Genomic DNA, 20,990 nt, shown 5'->3' on the forward strand with positions numbered 1-20,990 from the left:
ACCTCGCGAGCCTTCCCCTCTCCCAGGGGCGTCCACTTGATCTGGTAGACAAGCACGCCAGATGGGGCTGCGGCTACCCACGCCAGCTGGACCGCGTCCCCTGGCAGCTCCGTCACAGACAGCTGGCTTGGGCTGGGAGCTTTCTCTGAAGGAAGTGGAGACACAGGCTGGGGGTGCAGCCCCTGAGCCTGGGCGCCTCAGAGGAGGGGCAGCCACACCCAGGAGCACCCTGTACCCCCATCCATCACACCCGTCTGGGTGCCCATCCCCACCTGGCTCAGCACTGGCCCAGGGCAGGCTCCCAAAACACTGGACGTGAACTGTCCAGCGGGGCAGAAGGACACGGAACCCCCCCTGGACCCCCAGCTCCAACCTCTCCTCACTCACTGGTGGTCACCCGGCCAGTCAGCGTAGAGGAACCTCCACCAGGGTAGAGGCAGGTGACGCGGACAGTGTAGGTGGTGGAGGAAGAGAGAGGCCCCAGCGTGGCCGAGGTGGCGTTCCCAGGAGCCTCTGTCTGCAGTAGGTGGGAGGGCGACATGGCAGGCCCAGCCGGTGCCTGGAGCCCTTGCTGGGGTGGAGACCCAGGCCCAGCACCTGCGGCCAGGACTACCCCATGACCCCCCAAAATGGGGAAAATGGGCTTGTCCTGAGGGATGGGAGGGCAACAGAACTGCAGGACGGCTGGGGTGGGCCTCCCCGGCCTGGTTCCCCACAGCCCCTGCACCCACACCCGCCCCCACACCCACACCCGCCCCCACACCCGCCCCCACACCCACACCCGCCCCCACACCCGCCCCCACACCCGCCCCCACACCCGCACCCGCCCCCACACCCGCCCCCACACTCACATCCGCCCCCACGCTCACATCCACGCCCACACCCACATCCGCCCCCACACCCACACCCGCCCTCACACCCACATCCGCGCCCACATCCACACCCGCCCTCACACCCGCGCCCGCCCCCACACCCACATCCGCGCCCACACGCACATCCGCGCCCACACCCGCCCCCACACCAGGTGCCCCCGGTGCGTCTCATGGCTGCCGTGGTTTTAAGTGTGTTATTTGATGGTTGACTCTACCCCATGCCTGCCAGACAGGGCCCCATGGTCCCTCAAGACACTCGGGCCCCCGGTGGGCTCTGCTCTCACCTGCCCTGAGTGTCCGCCCTCGCTGGAGGCATAGGTGACCCTGACCAGGCGCACAGGCCTCGGAGCGCCCTCCCAGAACACTCGTGCCGCGTTGTGGCTCACGTCTGAGAAGCCCAGGTGTCTCGGGGGGGCCAGGGCGGCTGCAAAGCACAGCACAGCCTCAAGGCCAGCATGTGGCCTCCGTGGCAGGGGCAAGGGTGGGCAGTGGCTGGGACCGAGGGAGCCTGAGGTCCCCCACGCCATGGAAGGCTGAGGAACAAGATGGGGCACCCGCCCGTGGGCAGGCAGCCGGGGTTGGAGCACTCACGGGTCCTGGCACGGATGCCCCGGGCCTCACTGCCCTCAGGGCCTCGCAGGCTCTGCACGGAGACCTCATAGTCCCTGCCCGGTTCCAGGCCATCCAGCAGCACCTCGGGCCGCCCGACCTGCACCTGCAGAGACATGACATCCCAGGCCAGCCCCCACTCGCTCTGCCCCACTGCCTCCCCCGCCACCCCCTGGCCCAGCTCACCTCTCGCTCCTCCTCCTCACCCTTGGGGGAAGCAGGAGAACATCGCACCAGGTAGCGGGTGGCCCCAGCCGAGGGCTGCCAGGTGAGGTGGACGGTTCTGGGCGTCACTGCGGCCAGGGTCAGCGCCCGGGGCGGGGGCAGAGGTGCTGGGGGGCCATGCAGGGGCACTTTAGGAAGGGGGCCCACAGAGATCACACTCAGGCACAGGGGGACCCTCACACCAGAACGCGTGGGCACGGCCACCGCCTGGCAGATTCACAGGATTCGAAGTGGCACTTCCCAGGCTTCACCTTGGGCCAAGGTTTGTGGCTCCAGCTCTGGGGACACAAGGCCACCCCACAGTGTTGTTTAAGGCCATCTGCCTTGAGGTCATGGGAGGAATGTGGCCTCCGGGGGGTGAAAAGGGCTTCGGGAAACAGCCAGACACAAAAGGCCGCACGGTGTGATTCCATCTGCAGGAAACGTCTGGGACAGGCACATCCAGAGACAGAAGGTGGCTCGGGGTGGCCGGGGGGGCGGGGGCAGGGGGGGCAGGCGCTTAAGGGTACAGTGGTTCCTCTAGGGGGAAGAAAATGATCTAACATGAACAGTGGCCATGGGTGACAGCTCTGAATATACCAAAGCCACTAGAGTTGTACACTTTAAATGGGCAGATTGTATGGTGTGTAAATTACATCTCAACAAGGCTATTACAGATGGGCTCATGGCAGTCCCTGGGGGTCCAAGAACCCAGCGAGCTAAGCCACGTGCTGGAGGCCAAGCAGGGGAAGCTCCATAGACACTGTAGACAAGGAGCATAATGGGTTGTGATTATAGTTGAGGTGATGACACCAACGGTATAGCTGGTGTTCAGAAGAGAACACCCAGGGTCAGAGGGGCCCAGTGACTCAGCCTTGGTCACACAGCAAGCTGGGGACGGTGCCAACTGTGGGTGGTTAAGATCCAGGGCTGCTCGCTATGCTGCCCTGGGGTGCCAGGCTCCAAGGGACGGCCACGAGTGGGGCCTCCCACCCAGAACCTGGCCGCTGCCTCCGCCCCACCTACCTGTGGTCACCAGGCCCCGAAGGCCTTCGCCAACACCGCCCTCATAGATGGGGAACACGGAGACCAAGTACTCTGTGCGGGAGGCCAGGTTGTGCAGCTCCATGGAGGCGGCGGGCCCCTCCACCACCACCTGGAACAGAGTGGGCAAGGATGGAGCCAGGAAGGGGGGTGCCGGGGGATGGGGAGCAGGACAGGAACTGTCAGCTGGAGTGTGAGCTCAGCTGGGGCCCGCAGGGTGCCCCACTTCCCACAGGCCGGGGCTCCCAGTACCTATGACAGAGCAGTGCCAGGCACAGCATGGGCAGGCCCACCACAATCGATCAATCGATCGATCAATCAAAGGGAGAAGGCGCTCTGAGTCTGACCCTAACCCCAGCACCCTCGGAACGCCCCCTGCTCTGCCCTCCTTGGCCACTAAAACGCACTCACCCCAGGCTGCCTCCCAGACGCAGTTCCGCGGTGAGTCCCTGGGCTGCCAGCCCCTCGCCACCCCCTCCTCAGCCTGGACCCAGTTATTTGTGGGCCTTTATTCCCGCCCTCCCTTTGGCTCATCAGACCCCACTACGGCTGAGGACCGGCTCGGGGAGCCCTGTATACCAGCCCCCTCACCTCCCTGGGGGTGCCACCTCTGGAGGCTTGCCAAACGATCAGATACTTGAGGGGGAGCCGGGGGGCTGGAGTCCACGACAGGCGGATGCTGGAGGAGGTCACCTGGCTCAGGACCAGGCTGGTGGGGGCGGGGAGGGTGTCCAGGGCTGGAGCCACTGCTGCTGGAGTAGCGGTAGTGGGGGGCAGGTGGTCACTGCACGGGCAGCTGTGTCCACGCTCCCCCTGGTGGCCACTCACAGGAGGGACAGGAAAGCTGCTCCCCAGCCCTTCTGTGGACAGATGTAAGGGGGTGCTGCAGACCCCCTTAGAGCCACAGGAACTGGCCTCGGGTACCACACGGGAGCCACAGCGTCCCCCCACCCTCTGCCCAAAGCAGCCAGAGAGGCTGCAGCCTGTGTGGGTGACCCTGCCCCTCACCTGGGCCCTGCCGCGGGCTCCCACCCTGGAGCATCTGGCAGATGAGGCGGCTGAGCAGCCCAGCCAGCGCGCCAAGCTGCAGGAAGTCCAGCACATTGTGGACAGTGATGTCCCGCGGTGGGGATGCCAGGAGCCTCAGCTCAGCCTCATCGGCATTCTTCACACCTGCTCGTGAGGAGGGAGGTGAGGTCGGCCTGCACTGGGGTCACCCCACGGGGCCACCTGCAGTGGGGGTCTCCATGGAGACTGGGTCAGGAGCAAAGAGGCCTATGGGCTGTACTCGGCCCACCTGCCACCCACGTGCTGGGCCAGGTGCTCCCGAGGGGTTGGGGGCATCAAGGAAGGGTCTGGGCTCCCAGGACTCCTGCCTCAAAATCTGGGGTTTCCTCCCCACAGGACAGAGTTGATTCGCCTGTGAGTCCCAGGCCCTGGAGGGTGCCAGGAAGCTCCTCGCCAGGGCACAGCAGGCAGGAGTCACCAGGCACAGGGATGGTGGCCAGAGGAGGCAGCTGGAGCTGCTCGGTGAATATATCACCAGGGAGGTTCACGCCACAGGGGGAGGTTTGGGGGGATTCTACGGAAGGCACCGAACACCAGGAGATTGGAAAGGAGCAGCCCGCCTGTGCCGTCGCCTCTGAGTGCCAGGCGGTGCCCGGCTCTGCATGCAGCTCCGTGCCGTGGATGTGGAAGCTGGGGCTCAGGGACCAGGTGCCCAAGGCAAGCTCCCTGCTGCGACCCCAAGCCCACCTGGCGGTGAGACTCCAGCCCAGGGGGCCGCATGGTGCTCACCCACAGCGAAGACGTTCACGCCCAGGTCCTTGAGGACACGGGCAGCAGTGTGCACATCGTCCTGGGACTTGCCGTCTGTCACCAGAATCACCACCTTGGCCGCCTCTGGACGGAGGCCAGCCGCCGGCTGCAGGTTCTGCCCCAGCACGTGGGTCAGGGCAAGGCCTTGGGAATAAAGTGACAGGCAGCTGCCAGCATCCCCTCCTGGTGCTTGGCTGGCAGCAACCGGACAGCAGAGATGCTCCTCTCCTTCCCTTGTGGGGTACCAGGAGGCCAGGCGGCAGCCCAAGGGAGCAGGGAGGGTCTGCCTGTGGAGGGGCCCCAAGTTCCCCAGCCAGACCCTACCTGACCCCGACTGGGCTGGGTGTGGACCCAGCCAGAGCTGCTAATGTGGAACAGAGGAGCCACGCGCTGGACATGGGCCCTCGTTTTCGTCAAAGGTAAACAAGGACTCTGCCCTCCATAAAGGTGTGAACAGGGCTCAGGTCCACACCACTTGGAGCTCGATTTACACACAAGCTTTCGGGATCTGGGAGGGCGGCAGAAGGAGGTCCGCCCTCAGGACGGAGGGAGGGGCGGGCCTGGGCCGTACCTGTGAACGTGTTTCCCCCCTTGTAGCGGAGGCGGCGCACAGCTGCCAGCACCTGCTCCTTGGTGCTGAGGGAGTTCAGGTCCCACTCAGTCTGGGCATCCCCGCTGTACTGAGTCAGGCCTGGGGAGTAGGGGCGCGGCCACAGGCTCAGTTTCCAATGCCGAGATGCCCAGGGAGCTGGGCACAGGGCCACGCCTGAGAGCTGCACGTGCCTCTGCGGGGTCCCCCGGCCACAGCAGCCAGTCCCCAGGGAGAGGACGCTTGCAGAGCCAGGGCCTCCACACAGAGGGGTCCCCAGAACACCTCATGTGGAGCAGGTGTCCCACCCCACAAGGTGAGAGCCCTGGCTGGTGCGGGGACCCCCACAGGTCACAGCCTCCTCCGGCAGTCAGAGCTGTAGGGACCATGCCCAGGTGGGGCAGGAGGCGGGCCGGGCCAGCACCCACCTACTTGGACTTTATCCGGCCCGATTTCAAAGGGTGCGATGACACTGGCCAGGAACTCCTTGACCTGCTGGAAGTGACTGTGGCCAATGCTCCAGGACCCGTCCACCAGGAAGACCATGTCAGCAGGCACGGGGGGCAGGCAGCGGAAGTGGGGGCCGGCTGGGGCGGTGGGAGTGGGTCAGGTGCTAGGTGAGGCCCATCCCTGGTCCAAGACCCCCAAACTGCTCCGGGCCTGGCCTCAGCCCCCAGATCACCTTCCCTGGGGCTCCAGCCACAAGAGTGAGGCAGGCTGGGCCAGGTTTCAGGGGAAAGGACTCCAAGATCCTCAGGCCTCACCAGACTAGACAGCCCCACACTGGCACGGCTGCACAGTCCAGCCACCGCTAATGTGAGGCAGCCTGGTGCTCGGGCACATCTGCCCTCCACGGCTGCATGCGGCTGTCTGGACAGGAGCCAGCCTTCGCTGCCTGCCCAGACATCAGGCCCAGAAGCCCACCAGGCACAAACCAGGTGAGGAGGGGAGGGTGGGCACCACAGACAGCCCCAGCAGAGCCGCCGTGAGCACCACAGGGCAGTGCTGTGAAGACAAAGCCCCCATCGCCCGTCTGGCGCTCCCCAGGGTTTTGCAGGGGCAGTGCCTGGTGGGGTGGGCCCCAGAGCCAGGGCCAGACCCCCAGGGAGATGCCTGAACGAGGCCAGCAGCCATCACGGCGGAGCCCCCCGTGGGGCGACCGAAGAGGCCCAGCTGCCCTGAGGCCTGCATGGGTGGGGACACTCCCCTGGGGGAGCCCAAGTCCAGGGGACCCAGCAGAGCCCAGCACCCTGAGGGGACGACAGCACTGGACCCGACAACCCTCTGGAGGGGATGTGCCCAAGTCTGAGGAGGAGAACACTTCCTTCAGTTCCAAGTCTGATGGGGGAGGTAGAATCCTGCCTCTGAGGACCCCAATCCGATGGAGGAGACAAAGCCAGGCCCTCCCAGTTCTATGGGGAAGCCCAGCCCCGCCTACGGGGGCCCTGTGGGCAGACACACTGCACTGCCCCCATCTGTGCCCACCCCTTACCTGGCTTCTCTTCTGTCCTGGTGTGGCTCTACCTCTCCACGCCTGGGGCCGGCTGGGCAGGGCCCTCCCTCCAGGGTCCCCGGACCAGCTCTGCTCCTGATCCCCTTCCTGGGGGAGCATGACCCACCCCTCACACCACCCCCTAGACCCAGGCTGGAGGTTCCCAAAGGGGTCAGAGGTAGTGGGACCACCTGCTCCCAGTGGCCTGGCTTGAGTGAACCTGGGAACATGACAGCCTTAAGTTAAAGCTAGAGACTGTGTGGTCAGACATGAGGAAGAACTTCCTGGCCTCGTGGTGGGAAATGTGGGAAACCAAAGGTCACTCCCTCCCCGGAGACTTATTCTGTCTCCACTCCAACCCACCAGGAGGGGGCGGATCCTGGCTTGGCGCGGAGGCAACTCGGGGCTCAGAAGCCTGCTCAGGGTCTGGGCTCCCCACGTGGGAGGGGGTGGGCTCCGGGGCTCCAGAGCCGAGGGGCCTCTGGCTGCTTCTGTCCAGGGAGCTACTCTTCAGATCCTCAACTGCGGGGAGACACAAAGGGCCATCAGGGTGGGAGCGGAGGGCCTGGTCCACTGGGGCAGCTGCACATACACCCCTTCAAGGGCACATCTGTGGGTGCTGAGGGCCCAGGACCCTGGGAGGCATGCAAAGATGTCAGGGGCAAGGCAGCCTTGCTGGTGAGTCAGGACTCAAACCTGCCCCTAGCCCAGCCCAGAGCTGCTTCACACACACCAACCCCCGGGGCTGGAACGCAGCCTGGGGGAGGGTGGGACCCGGCCCGGAGGAGGGTGGGACCCGGCCCGGAGGAGGGTGGGACTCAGCTGGCAGACAGTGGACTTACTCACAAACTCCCTCCGAGCCAGCAGGAGACGCCCAGAGCCAGTGAGCTCGAAGATCTGCAAGGTGTAGCCCTTGGAGGGGCTCAGGCCCCCCACTGTGGCCTTAGGGGTCTTGGTGGTCAGTATCACCTCCTGTTCCGAGTCCCCTGGGTAGGGGTGGGGAGAGCTTTAGAGGCCAAGGTGGGCACACGTGTGTGCATCTGTCACGGTGGGGAGTGAAATCCTCTTGGCTCCTCCTCCCCACCCCAGCTCCTCCCCTTGAGGCCAGGGAGACAGAAAGGGAGAGGGTCTGATGGAAGGGACATGGGCTCCTGGGTAATAATGTGACAGGGAATGGGTCTTGGGGCAGTAAAAGAAGATGTCACTTACTAAACCCCCCTAGAGGAATCCGTCACATGGTGAGGTGAGAACCCATCAACCCTCAGAGACACTGTCAAGGTATGAAGACGGGGCTGCCCAGGGAGGGGATGAAAACCCGAGGGGCCAGGTCCAAGAAGGAAGAGTCCGGGGCCAGGGCCCTACCCATTCCCATAGGCTCCCACCCTATGGGCTGCGCAGACCGACCAGCCGCAAGTATTTTCTGCTGTGTGACTCCATGATTCTAAAGTTAGGTCTGGATTTCAAGTGTGAAAAGCAAACAAATGATTCCAAAGGGGACACTGTCATATTCTCAGAGGAAAGAGCAAGAAGAAATGGCCTTGAAATAGCACTCCGGAGGTAGCAGTCAGACCTGGAGAGGCACTTGGAGCACTGGGTGATTCTCTGGGCCTCAAGTGCTAAGCCAAGGGAGAAAAGGGGGAGAAACCCGTACCTGCGCACCTGGAGGGAGGAAGGGAGGGAGGAGCCGGCACCTGCACACCTGCAGGGAGAAAAGGAGGGAGGAACCCACACCTGCACACCTGCAGGGAGGAAGGGAGGGAGGAAGGGAGGGAGGAAGGGAGGGAGGAAGGGAGGGAGGAAGGGAGGGAGGAACCCGCACCTGCGCACCTGGAGGGAGGAAGAGAGGGAGGAACCCACACCTGCACACCTGGAGGGAGAAGAGAAGGGAGGAGCCTGCACCTGCACACCTGGAGGGAGGAAGGGAGGGAGGAACCTGCACCTGCACACTGGAAAGAAAACGGACGCCATCCTCCCTGTGCAGTGAGTGGCTCCCCACAGCCCTACCCAGCCCCGTGCCAGGGAGTGACCAGAGGGGAGGACCTTCTGCTCTCGGCTGAGCAAATGGGAGGCGGGGTGTTGTCATTACCATCAATAGTTAACTGTTACTGAGTTTTCACTGTGTGCCTGGCAGTATCCTAAGCATTTCACAGGTATCAAGCCTCATAATCTTCACAACCCTATTACACCCATTTTATAGACAGGAAAACTGAGGCACAAAGGCCCAATCACACAGCTACTCCGCAGTAGAAGTGGGATAGAAGCCCAGGTCTGTCATGTTTTCAAGGCTTCCTGCACAAACGTGATTAACAAGCAATGACAATAATGAAAAAGTTTTATGACATTTAATATAAATATAGAATTTTAAAAGTGGGGCATGCCTGTAATCCCATCTACTTGGGAGGCTGAGGTGGGAGAATCACTTGAGCCCAGGAGTTTGAGTCCAGCCTGGGCAGTATAGTGAGACCCCATTTCAAAAATCAATAAATATACAAAAGTGCTTGAAAATGGGATAAATATTATTGTGATGTTCTAATGTCCTAGCGTTGCCTGGGTACAGCTGAGACAACCATCATGTATATCATATGCTGATAAATCAAGGCTGCATGTTGTGGTCGCTAGCGTGGTTACTTGAAGGGTAAAAGAATATAGAATCACCAAGTTGATGGCATCAGGGAATAATCACCCCATACCTACTGAACAATCTTAACTTCACAAGACACACCAGACATTATGTACCGCCAGCTGTGGTAACGTAGGAGTTACACAGCACCACTGATAAAGAATTCTTGTTAACAAATATAATCAAACTTGAGTCCGACCAAACTTCCAGGATCTAACTGCCAGTCTATGGGAGACAGGGTGGAGAGAGGAAGGAGCGAGCTAAATGGCTCCCCAAAGATGCCACTGGCAAGAGAAGAAAGTGGGAAGCTCAACAGAACAATCTTGTTTGTTCTTCTACAAGTAAGTGTCAAGGAAAAGGGACCACTGGCAAGAGAAGAAAGTGGGAAGCTCAACAGAACAATCTTGTTTGTTCTTCTACAAATAAGTGTCAAGGAAAAGGGAGAGGGGGAATCTGTTTTAGATTAAAAATTGCTTAAGACACAGGAACCACACACAGTGTGTAGACTCTGTTCACATCCCAATTCAGACAAATCAATTGTAAAAGACATGCATCAAGCCCAGGCGCGGTGACTCACGCCTGGAATCCCAGCGCTTTGGGAGGCTGAGGCGGGTGGATCACCTGAGGTCAGGAGTTTGAGACCAGCCTGTGTGACTTTGAAAATATATGCAATTTGCAGAGTTTTCGAATGTTCTAGTTAAGTTATTTACCTTATTTTTCAGATTTTTTATATAGTTACTATGTTTGGGGTCTACTTATCCTGTTACTGAAAAAAGTATTTCAAATCTCCATTCTAATTGTAGATATATCTTTCTTGTGGTTGTCTTACTGTTCTTTGCTTTATGCATAAGGCTCTGTTATTGGATGCATACAAACTTAGAATGATTGTATCTTCCTGGTAGGTGGACCCTTTTTCATTTTGAAATGCTCTTCATTATCTCTCTAGTGCTGTTTTTTTCCTTATGTCTTACTTGCTTCACCAGGTAGTGTTTGCATTAAATCTCTTTTCCCCTTCTTTTACTGTTAACCTTTCTCCAGCCTTTCATTTCAGATGTGTCTTCTAAGCAGCATATAATTGGGTATTGTTTTCATCCAGTGTGATAGTCTTTGTCTTTTTATTAAAATATTTTTTCCATTTATATTTAATGAAATTAATGATACATTTGAGTTTATATCTATAATCTTCCCTTTTTATTATACTTGTTATAAATTTTTATTCTCTGCTTTCTTGTCTTTGTTTGAACTGATTTTTTAATGGAAAAATTTAAACACATGCAGAAGTGACCATAGTATAATGAAGCCTCATGTTTTCATGATGTAGCTTTCAGCAATTATCAGCATGTGGCCAGTATTGTTTTATGTCCCTCTCCTCAACACCCCTCTACATTCTATATTATCTTAAAGCAAATCCCAGACATTATATAATCCCGTCTATAAATATTTCAATATGTTTCTCTAAAAGACTCAATCGTAACCCCAATACCAATCATAACCCCAATACCCAAATTTAAAGTGTTTCAGTACTATCTTTGAATATTTAGTTGTGCAGAGTTTTCTAACTTGATGCATGTCTTTTATTAATTAATTAATTAATTATTGAGATGGAGTCTCACTCTGTCACCCAGGCTGGAGTGCAGTGGCGTCATCTCGGCTCACTGCAACTTCCACCTCCCGGGTTCAAGCGATTCTCCTGCCTCAGCCTCCCGAGTAGCTGGGATTACAGGTGTGTGCCACCACGCCCAGCTAATTTTTGTATGTTTAGTAGAGACGGGGTTTTGCCATGTTGGACAGGCTGGTCTCAAACTCCTGTCCTCAAGTGATCTGCCCACCTTGGCCTCCCAAAGAGCTGGGATTACAGGCGTGAGCCACCATGCCCGGCCAGCAAGGTACTTTCCAAAGGACTGAAAGCATGTTGTACATTTCTGGCCACAGTGCAATTAAGGAAGAAATCCAAAACAAAAAATAAGTAGAAAATCCCCCATGTTTTAAAATTAAGAAACACACTTCTAAGTAGCCTATGGGTCAAATAAAAATATCATAACAAAAATTAGATATTTTTACCTGAATGATAATGAAAATTCTACATATAAAAATGCAGCTATAGCTACTGCTTAGAAGAAAATTCAATAGTTTTAACTTCATATCTTATAAAAGGGCAGAAAATCAATGAACTTAAGCATCCATCTTAAGTTAGAGCAGAAAATTAAACACAAAGAGAGTAAAAGAAATAGAAACAACAAATTAATAAAAAATAAACAAAATCAACGACAGACCAACCAAGCCAAAATGTGTTTTATTAAAAGACTAATAAAGTAAATAAACTTCCAGACTGCCTTTTGAAAGCAGAGAGAAGATTCAATCAGTAACAGGAATGAAAAGGGTGCTATAACTATAGAGTCTCTGGGATAATATGAAAAATGTTATGCCAACTAATCAGGAAATTTATATAAAGTACAAATTCCTATTTAAAAAACTAACTTACCAAAACTGACCAAAAAAATTAGAAAATCTGAGTAGTCCTATGTCTGTTAAGGAAATTAAATCAATTATGTGAAGTGTTTACACACACACACACACACCACAAGCCCAGAAATCAGTACCAGTGAATTCTAGCAAACATTTAAGGAAAAAAATACCACCAACATTACACAAACTCTTCCAGAAAACAGAGTAAGAGGAATCCTTCCCCACCTCATCTTATGAGGTATAAAGCTGATACCAAACTTTAAAAGGACTTTATCAGAAAGGGTAGTTATTGGCCAATATTCCCTCATGAATATAAGTATAAAAATCTTAGATGAAATATTTGCAAATTGATTTAATAATATATAAAAGGGGATAGGCCAGGTACAGTGGCTCAGCCCTGTAATCCCAGCACTTTGGGAGGTCAAGGTGAGAAGATTGCTTGAGGCCAGGAGATGGAGGCTGCAGTGAGCTATGACTGTTCCACTGCACTGTGCACTCCAGCCTGGGTGACAGAGACCCTGTCTCTTAAGATATACATATATATACACACACACGTATATACACACACACGTATATATACACACACACGTATATACACACACACGTATATATACACACACACGTATATACACACACACGTATATACACACACACGTATATATATACACACACGTATATATATGTATTCACACACGTATATATATGTACACACACGTATATATATGTATACACACACGTATATATATACATACATATATATGTACATACGTATGTATGTATATATTATGTTTAATATTTAAAAAATCAATCACTGTAATTTACTACATTAATCAAATAAAGGAGAAAATAACCACCTCACTGAAGAAAGAATTTGGAAAAAATAACGCATTCTCTTGACAAAAACTCAGCCTGTGTAGAAATAGCACAGGACTTCACCTGATAAGGTACATCTATCTGGAAAAGGCAAAACAGACAGAAAACAGCTCAGTGGTTACGGGGCACTGGGGTAAGGGCTGACCTTGGGGTAACAGAACTGTTCTCTACATCAATTGTGATAGTGGCTACAGGATTGAATTCATGTGATAAACAAAACTCCCAGACCTCTTCTCAAAAGGGTGAATATTTCTGCACGTGAATTACCGCTCAATAACGAAACACAGGATACCACCGAACACCCACCAGAGTAGCTCAGGTCACGCTGCCACGCGTTGGTTGCCAAGGGTGTCGTGTAACGGAAGCAAGCATACACTGTTGATGGGAGTATACGCCGCACGACCCCTTTGGAAAATAGTTCAACATTTTCTACTAATGTTGAAATCGTGCACACACTGTGGCGCTTCCACTCCTGGGTTTACACCCAGGACAACAGGCGCACGGACACCAGAAACACAGGCAGGATCCCTCACACAGCATCTACACAGCAGCCAACCTGGACACAAGCCACACGTCCATCAATAGCAGAACAGATCACACAGGGGAATACTATACAGCAAAGAAAATGGACGGCTGTTACACACCATGGGGCGAACTTCACAAAATGCCCACCAAAGACACAGACATGAGGGAGTCGCTACGGTGTGATTCCACTTAGAGAATGTTCTGAAGCAGGCAAACTAGTCTATGCTGTTGGAGGCGGCCGTCCGGGGAGCAGGGGAGGGTGGACATTGGCAAGGGCACCAGGGCACCCGGGACGGTCTTTTTCCACCCCAAGAGGGGTTTCTTTTGGCCACCCCACAGTGCTGATTCATACAGTTAGCATTTACGCCTGTGTGCTTTTCCATCTGAGTTTTTGAAAAGCTTTAAAATTAGCACCCGTCGTCAGGTTAGGACTGTTCCGTGCTCTAGGAACAGGGTTCCCTGAAAAGGTGTCCTCAAGGTCCTGCTCCCGTAAACAAGGATGAACGCGTGGGGAGCACGTGCTTCTGGGGTTTGCTGTGCAGAGTCCAGGCTGTTCTGAATGCCTCTGAGGCACTGAGCCTCGTTCTGAGGAGGGAGTCGTTTCTTTAAAAAATATGGACCGGGTGTGGTGGTTCACGCCTGTAATCCCAGCACTGTGGGAGGCTGAGGAGGGCACATCACCTGAGCCAGTTCAAGACCAGCCTGGGTGAAACCCCTTCTCCACAAAAAATACTAAAATGAGCCAGGAGTGGTGGCACACACCTGTACTCCCAGCTACGCAGGAGGCTGAGGTGGGAGGATCTCGTGAGCTCGGGAGACTGAGGCTGCAGGGAGCTGTGATCGCACCACTGCACTCCAGTCTGGGCAACAGAGCAAGACCCTGTCTTTAAAAAAATTAAAAATTTAAATTAAAAATAAAAAAATTAAAAGTACATACTGAATGCCTTCTGCAGGGGCTGCGTGCCAGGGACAGAGGGGCCCCATTCCCTGTTCCACGTCATACGTGATGGGGGAAAGGAATGTGGGGGCAGCAGAGACCGAGGCCAGAGAGGTGCTGACACTAAGGGGCTGGCGGGAGGGACACTGTGGGCCTGAGTGGTGGCTGCGGCCACCACACTGACTGTCCTCAGCACGTGCTAATGGGGAAGGGGCTGGGAGGGCACAGGTTCTCACCTGCCATGGGCTTCACCTGCACCAGGTAGCCGAGGCCGCTCCCCTCCGACTCTCTCCACTTCATCTGCAGCCGGTCCTCAGGCAGCACAGACAGCCTCAGGAGGCCACTTGCTACAGAGACAGGACATAGTGGTCAGGACTGACCTGGCCTCCCTATCCACCTAATCAGCTGTGGGGGGTACAGGCATCCTGCCCTCAGCGTTTGGGAGGGACACAGTCCTATCCTGGGGGACCCCGAAGAGACACAAGCCCACCCAGGATGTCTGAGGGGGACTCAGACCCACTTGGGGATACGAGGCCTCGCCTGGGTGCTGAGGAGAACCCCGCCCTCCCCGGGGTCCGCAGTCACAGGGCCACCCTGGTAGCTTCGGTGAGAGGGAGTCCAGTCCCACCCAGGGAGGCCCCAGCCTGGCTCTCCGGGGTCCCCCCACCAGGAAGGGGCTCAGGCCCATGTCTGGGAGGGCAGCAACCACTGCACTGGTGACCAGAGGCCCTGAGCCAACACAGCAGCTGACAACCTGCCCGGAGCCCTGAGCTGAGTCCCCTGGGCTGGGGCCCCTGGGCTGAGTCGCTGAGCTGAGTCCCCTGAGCTGAGGCCTCTGAGCTGAGTCCCCTGGGCTGGGGCCCCTGAGCTGAGGCCCCTGAGCTGAGTCCCCTGAGCTGAGGCCCCTGGGCTGAGTCCCCTGGGCTGGGGCCCCAGGCTGAGTCCCCTGGGCCGGGTCCCCTGGGCTGGGTCTCCTGAGCCAGGTCCCCTGGGCTGGGGCCCCTGAGCTGAGTCCCCTGGGCTGAGTCCCCTGGGCTGGGTCCCCTGGGCTGAGTCCCCTGAGCTGAGTCCCCTGGGCTGAGTCCCCAGGCTGGGGCCCCTGAGCTGAGTCCTCTGAGCTGGGTCCCCGGGACAAGTGGCCATAGAGCTGCAGACCCCTCGCTGCCAAGGTCACTGCCAGGTGCACATGCCCCCTCAGTGGGGAGTGTGGGTGCAGAATCCCACACTGGAAGTGTGTGCACATTGGCACGTGTGTGCGTCCGCGCCCCCAAGACAAGGCTGCCTCCCGTGGTGGGGGATGGGTGTCCAGGCCATCTGAGAGGAGGGGGCAGCAGGGGCCTGGCCAACCTCCCGGGGCTCTGGAGAGGGTTGGTGCCCCCTGAAAGCTTCCGGGGCTCTGCAGTAGGGGCAGCTATTTTTGGAAAATGGGGACAGAGATGGGCTTCTTTGTGCTGCCCCCCGGAAAGCTGGGGATCGGGGGAAGAGCAGGGGCTGGGGGGCACTGGGGCAGACACAATGACCCATTCAGAGCGGGCAGCAGCTGTGCCGGGTCTCCGGATGGGGCTGAAAGGCAGGAATGTGTGGGGGATGAGGAGGGGGCTCTGAAGGCCAGCTGTGAGCAGGGCCCCTCCCGCAGCCCCTGCTTGTGAAGAGCCTCTGTTGCTCCACTCTGCCTGAGAATGTCAGGGACCCCTTCCCCAGCTCTCTGCTGGAGGACAGCACTGTTGGGACCTGAGCAGGGTGCTGGGCCGACAGCGGCTGGTGGGAAGGGCCCCACCCAGGACCACGCTCCCCTCCCTGGACTGTGGCCGCGCCCAGCCTGGGCCATCCTGGGAAGGGCTGCCCCAGCGTGTGGGCTCCCAGCTGTCCTGGGCTGGACTCAGGGCCCCCAGCCCACCTGGCTGTCCTCAGGGGCTCAATGGCCCCCAAAAGGCCCTTGTGAGGGGCGGCCCCATCGTGCTGAATCCTGAACTAGATAGAACCAGATTTGCCTTTGCCTAAACTCAAGTTGTTTCTGTAGAGTCACTTACTGATTTGGCTCAAATTGACAGTGGAAGCTTCTTTCAAACTGAAATCTCGGCCCCCACTGGCCCCAGGGCAGGGTTACCCAGTCTGAGGTGAGGGGACCAAGGCACCTGCTCATGCAATGGTCTGTTGCCTGTGTGCAGGGCAACTGGGCACCTCAGCACGGCAAGACAAGCCATGAAATCCGGAAGGGTCTCAACACGCGGCTCCACGCTAGACCGGGGCTCCTGCATCTCACCTGCCCCTCTGCAACGGCAGTGGCACGTGGAGGCTCCCTCGCCCCGGCCTGTCAGCCCTGGTGGTGGTCCTTTAAATGCACATTAGAAGAGGGAGCTGCCGCCTCCTGCCTTTCACCCCAGAGGAATAAAACCGTCACTCAGTGGGAGCCCAGAACCTCCCAGGAGCTTGCAGGTGCCGGGAGGAGCCACACTGGCCCAGCCCAGAAACAAGTCTACAGCATGGCCGAGACCCCGGACCCTTCTCCAGACACAGAAATTCACCTTCCTAGAATCAGTCTAAACCCACATTTCTCAACGGGAGGAAGCTGCTGCTCAGACAGGTGAGCCCACAGCATCCTCTGCCATTTCCCTTTGCTGCCATGGGCGGTGCCCTACGTTACCCAAACGCCAAAACCAGTAGCGGCCAGACTGGAGGGGCCTTCTGAGGAGGTGGTGCGGTCGCCCAGGGATGTGCACAGAGGAGGTAGTGCTGCGTGGAAATGTGAGTGCCGCACCGGGGGAAGCCAGAGGGCTATGTGCCCAGAACACCAGTGGGAGGCGTCGGTGGGAAGCAGGCAGGAGGGAAGGGAAGGCAGCCCCATCTTTACCCCAGCCTCCTGCTTCCTGGAGACCGCTCCAAAAGGTGTTCATGGAATAACTCTCAGCCAAGCATTCATATAAGAGAACTAAACCACAGAGGCGCATTCCCAGGCAAGGCTGAGGGTTTGGCGGGAGCACACGCTCCCTCCCGTCTGTCCCATCCTCTTGCCTTTGTTGTGGGAGCTGCTCTGAATTCAGCAGGCATTCAACTTAGGAGGAGGGCCGGGCTCAGGGGCGGAGGGCTTGTCCCACGTGGGCACTGGTGGCGCAGGCGTGGCCTGGGGGCAAGCAGGGGCCCACTGCCAGTGTCCTTACCTTGTCCTTGCTCTCTTCCCAGGGTGGCGCCCAGCCACAGCCAGAGGCAGAGGCCGAGGTGTGCAGGGGCTCCGGAGCTCATGGTGCTTGGGCTGTGGACGGGAACAGGCCATGCCCTTCAGCCATCCCCCCGTCTGTCCCCTCCCTGACCACAATGCCAGAGCTTCTCCACATCCTCGAGGGCCAGGCAGGCTGTCACCACACTGGGCTCCACCTCTCACGTGTGAGGACCAGAGGCCTGCAACCTGTTGTCGAGGGGATACCTCCCAGCTGCCTAAAACTCAAGGACCCAAGGCTAGAGCTGGGGCTGCCTTTCACTCCCACAACCCTCTTGGCATTTACACCACTGGGGGCTGCTCTGAGTGACAACAGGACCCCCAGCCCCCAGTTGTCCCCACGCCCAGTGCAGGGGTGGCTGGGACGGGCACGGGGCCTCCTGCTTGTGGGGCTCCCGAGGGCTGTGGAGGGCTGAGGCCAGGCGCGAGCTCTCCAGGCAATGTCTGATTGCTGGACACGTGGAGTCCCTGTGGCCCCAGCTTCGCACTGGAGGTGGAAGGGTCATCAGAGACCTGTGGAGGAGAGTGAGAGCTGCCTAGGCGGGAGTGGGGAGCGGGTGGGTCTGGGGGAAGCCAGCCCGGGGTGCAGGGTGTGTGTGCCATGGGCACGTGGCTCTGAGGCCGAGACAGGGAGGCAGCCAGGGCCACTGGAGAGCTGAGTGGGCTACAAAGAGGACCAGGGAGAACCAGGCCCGGCCAGGTCAAAGGGGCTGGGAGTGGAGGTTGGATTTGGGGTGCTCTGAGGAGCAGCTGAGGGGGACTCAGAGGCCAGGGTGGTCCAGTGACCAGTGCCCAGAGGTGCCACTCGGAGACGTGGGGGGCATGTCAGCTGCCAGGCCCGAGTCCTCCACCTGCCAACATGCCCAGGGCTGAAGGAGAAATGCCGGGGGTTCACCTGCACTCCGTTCCCCCTGCACCCCCAGTCCCCTGCATCACCCCCCCGCTTCCCCACTCCCCACCGCACTCCCCTCCCCCGCACCCCCTGTCCCCTGCACCACCCCCCGGCTCCCCCGCTTCCCTGCACCCCTGCTCCCCACCGCACTCCCCTCCCCCACACCCCTGCTCCCCCCGCACTCCCCCTCCCTCCACACTCCCCCTCCCCCTGCACTCCACTCCTCCCACACTCCGCTCCCCTGCACTCCCGCTCCCTGAGACTGCTCACGCCAGCCCCTCACCCCACGCACCAACGCTGGCCTTCAGGAGGCAGACAGAGCACTCCTGGCAGGCCGGGCCCCTACCCCTCTGTGCTGAGCTGAGGGCATGACTTGAGTGCAGGCTCTGGCTCTGTGAGCCCCAGCCTCCCACACAGTAGGGTTCTAGGGTCCTGAGTGACTCAGGCCCTCCCACCCCCTGCAGCCGAACAGAGACTCCCCCCACTGCACGACCCCTCCCGGTGTGTGACCCCAGTAACCCCACCAGGGAATCTGCCCCTCTGCAAGGGAAAGGCCTCACCCGGCGGGAAAGCCACCGGCTTAAATCAGGGACTTCGTGCCCGCCCGGCCGGCCAAGGGCAATCAGGTATTGGAACAAGAGGCGCCTGTGGGCTGGGCTCCCGATCTGATCATAGAGGCACCAGTGGGCAGCCCGAGTGCCCTCAAGTCCCTGGATCCTCTCACCTCAGAAACCTGGCTTGACTCAGTGGGACCCCTGCCAGGGCCACAGGCATCCAGCCTGAAGTGCAAGCCATTCTCTGCTCAATGTGCACCCTCCTCGTTCCCCCACGGCCCTGGATGTTGTCTGAGACCAGAAGGGAGCCCCTGGTGAGAGCTCAGGCAGCCCCTGGCTCCCACTGCCCCGGCCCCTCCTGGCCACAACCCGCGCTGGGCACCCCCGTCCTGTGGCTCACAGGGACACTTGGCCTCTAACTAGACTTTTCTGAAAGTCAGTCATCCTCAGATCACAGGCTGAGTGGATCTCCTGGCAGCCCCTTCTCCACCCAGCCTCAGGACCACAGGGAAGTCACCCACCTCCTCCTACTCCTGGGGCTCCAGTCCTCTCTCCTGGAGTGCGCTGGTCCACTCTGGTCCTGCTGCGGCCACAGGAAGGCTGGAGCTTATGAAAGGCTTCTCCTCCACGGAAGTCACTGCCCCAGCCTACCCCCCGACCCACCCCCCCGGCCTGCCTCTCTCTCCTCCCCTCCCTTTGCCCTCCACCCTTCCTGTCTGCCACCCTGGGCCTCTCTCCAAGAATGGGGACCACAAAGATCCCAGCATGAAGGACCCCACTGCACAGCAGGGCAGGGTCCCACCAGTGACGAGGCAGGGGCTGCACAGCCCAACACTTTCACTCCTCACTCCCAGAGGGTCCACCTACAAGGAGGGGCTCATGGGGAAAGCCACTCAGATGCCAAGGCCGCCACGTGTGGGTGCTGGACACTAGGGGCTCTGGCTGCCCACTGTGGGGAGCAGCCTGCAGCAGCACCTGGACCCTCACCCATGTGGTCACCCTTCCCCTCCCCCAGTATGCCCATCCTGACGGCTCCCACCGCCCAACCCACTTTGCAGACTGGTGCTGGTAACCAGAGCTTCAGCAGGTACCCAGGCCTGGAAAACAGGCCCCTGACCCAACAGGACCCTGGGATGCTCCCATCTGGGACCAGCCCAACACCGGCCCTGCCCCTGCCCTGGCCCCACCCCTGTCCCACCCCTGCTGTGACTTAAGGCCCCACCTAGGCAGCGTGGAGTCCCGTAGCACCTGCCGGCTATAAAGGACCCCCGCTCACAGCTATCCCTGCCCCAGGACTGCCTGGGAGGTTACAGATGCACCCCAGCGGCCCCTGCCCAATGACTGGGTGGTGACGCAAGTGTGGGCGTCCCGGCCTCGCTGCACAGCCTCCTGAGAAGCTCACCGTCCTCAGCTCAAGGTGGATCCGGCCGAGGCATCTGCCTCCCCGATAGACACGAGTGCACCCAAATAACCTATCCCCACCTCTTCTGCCTTTAAGGACCCCAGCCCAATACCACGCGTCACACGGGTGCTTCAGGGCCACTGGAGGCAGCTGTCGGCCTTGTGAGCCCAGTCCCCAAGCCCATGCCTCCTCTGCACTCAGGACAGTGCAAAAGGGCCAGCGCCTCGAGGCCTCCCAACCCTGGGTTGCCTGAGGCCCGAGGGAGGATGAGCCTGCCTCTCCCGACCCCACCTGCTGCTCTGGTAGCTGAAGAGAAACCACTTGGCCTGGCCCCGAGCTCAGCCTCCAGAGGCAAGAGATGAGCTGGAGGTGCTCGGTGAGAGGCCAGCGCTGGCACAGCGGCCACAGAGGAAGAGGTAACACCTGCTGGAGGCAAAGGCCCAGGCTGGATGCTGCGGAGGAGGGGGCCAACCTCCCCACCACCTCCCTGGATCCCTGGGCCACACCGATTCAGACTCAGGATACACCTCTTCACGAGCACCTCCTTTTTCTTTTTTCTTTTGTTTTTGAGACGGAGTCTCGCTCTGTCGCCCAGTCTGGAGTGCAGTGGCGCAATCTCGGCTCACTGCAAGCTCCGCCTCCCGGGTTCACGCCATTCTCCTGCCTCAGCCTCTCGAAGTAGCTGGGACTACAGGCGCCCGCCACCACACCCGGCTAATTTTTTGTATTTTTTAGTAGAGACGGGGTTTCACCGTGGTCTCGATCTCCTGACCTCGTGATCCGCCCGCCTCAGCCTCCCAAAGTGCTAGGATTACAAGCGTGAGCCACCGCGCCCGGCCGAGCATCTCCTTTTTCTTGAGACAGTCTTGCTGTTGTCAC

The 20,990-nt window shown here is 58.3% G+C and overlaps 1 protein-coding gene across 1 annotated transcript in view; it reads right to left on the reverse strand.

The window, feature by feature from the left end:
* COL20A1 (collagen type XX alpha 1 chain) overlaps nucleotides 1-19,799 on the reverse strand; it is a 38,526-nt gene extending 18,727 nt beyond the window's left edge. The window contains exons 1-16 of the mRNA XM_063633297.1: nucleotides 19,231-19,799; nucleotides 17,208-17,299; nucleotides 14,286-14,396; nucleotides 7,471-7,614; nucleotides 6,992-7,150; nucleotides 5,565-5,723; nucleotides 5,119-5,238; nucleotides 4,527-4,691; nucleotides 3,738-3,902; nucleotides 3,321-3,478; nucleotides 2,712-2,841; nucleotides 1,668-1,813; nucleotides 1,464-1,587; nucleotides 1,157-1,296; nucleotides 388-517; nucleotides 3-145 (exon numbers count right to left, since the gene is read on the reverse strand). Of these exons, the coding sequence (XP_063489367.1) occupies nucleotides 3-145; nucleotides 388-517; nucleotides 1,157-1,296; nucleotides 1,464-1,587; nucleotides 1,668-1,813; nucleotides 2,712-2,841; nucleotides 3,321-3,478; nucleotides 3,738-3,902; nucleotides 4,527-4,691; nucleotides 5,119-5,238; nucleotides 5,565-5,723; nucleotides 6,992-7,150; nucleotides 7,471-7,614; nucleotides 14,286-14,396; nucleotides 17,208-17,289 (2,076 nt within the window). The 5' untranslated portion in view covers nucleotides 17,290-17,299; nucleotides 19,231-19,799. The remainder of the gene's footprint in view (nucleotides 1-2; nucleotides 146-387; nucleotides 518-1,156; nucleotides 1,297-1,463; nucleotides 1,588-1,667; nucleotides 1,814-2,711; nucleotides 2,842-3,320; nucleotides 3,479-3,737; nucleotides 3,903-4,526; nucleotides 4,692-5,118; nucleotides 5,239-5,564; nucleotides 5,724-6,991; nucleotides 7,151-7,470; nucleotides 7,615-14,285; nucleotides 14,397-17,207; nucleotides 17,300-19,230) is intronic.
* Between the last annotated feature and the right edge of the window lie 1,191 nt (nucleotides 19,800-20,990).

The sequence above is a fragment of the Symphalangus syndactylus genome, chromosome 24 (assembly GCF_028878055.3).
Source record: "Symphalangus syndactylus isolate Jambi chromosome 24, NHGRI_mSymSyn1-v2.1_pri, whole genome shotgun sequence".
In the NCBI taxonomy this organism is placed as follows: domain Eukaryota; kingdom Metazoa; phylum Chordata; class Mammalia; order Primates; family Hylobatidae; genus Symphalangus; species Symphalangus syndactylus.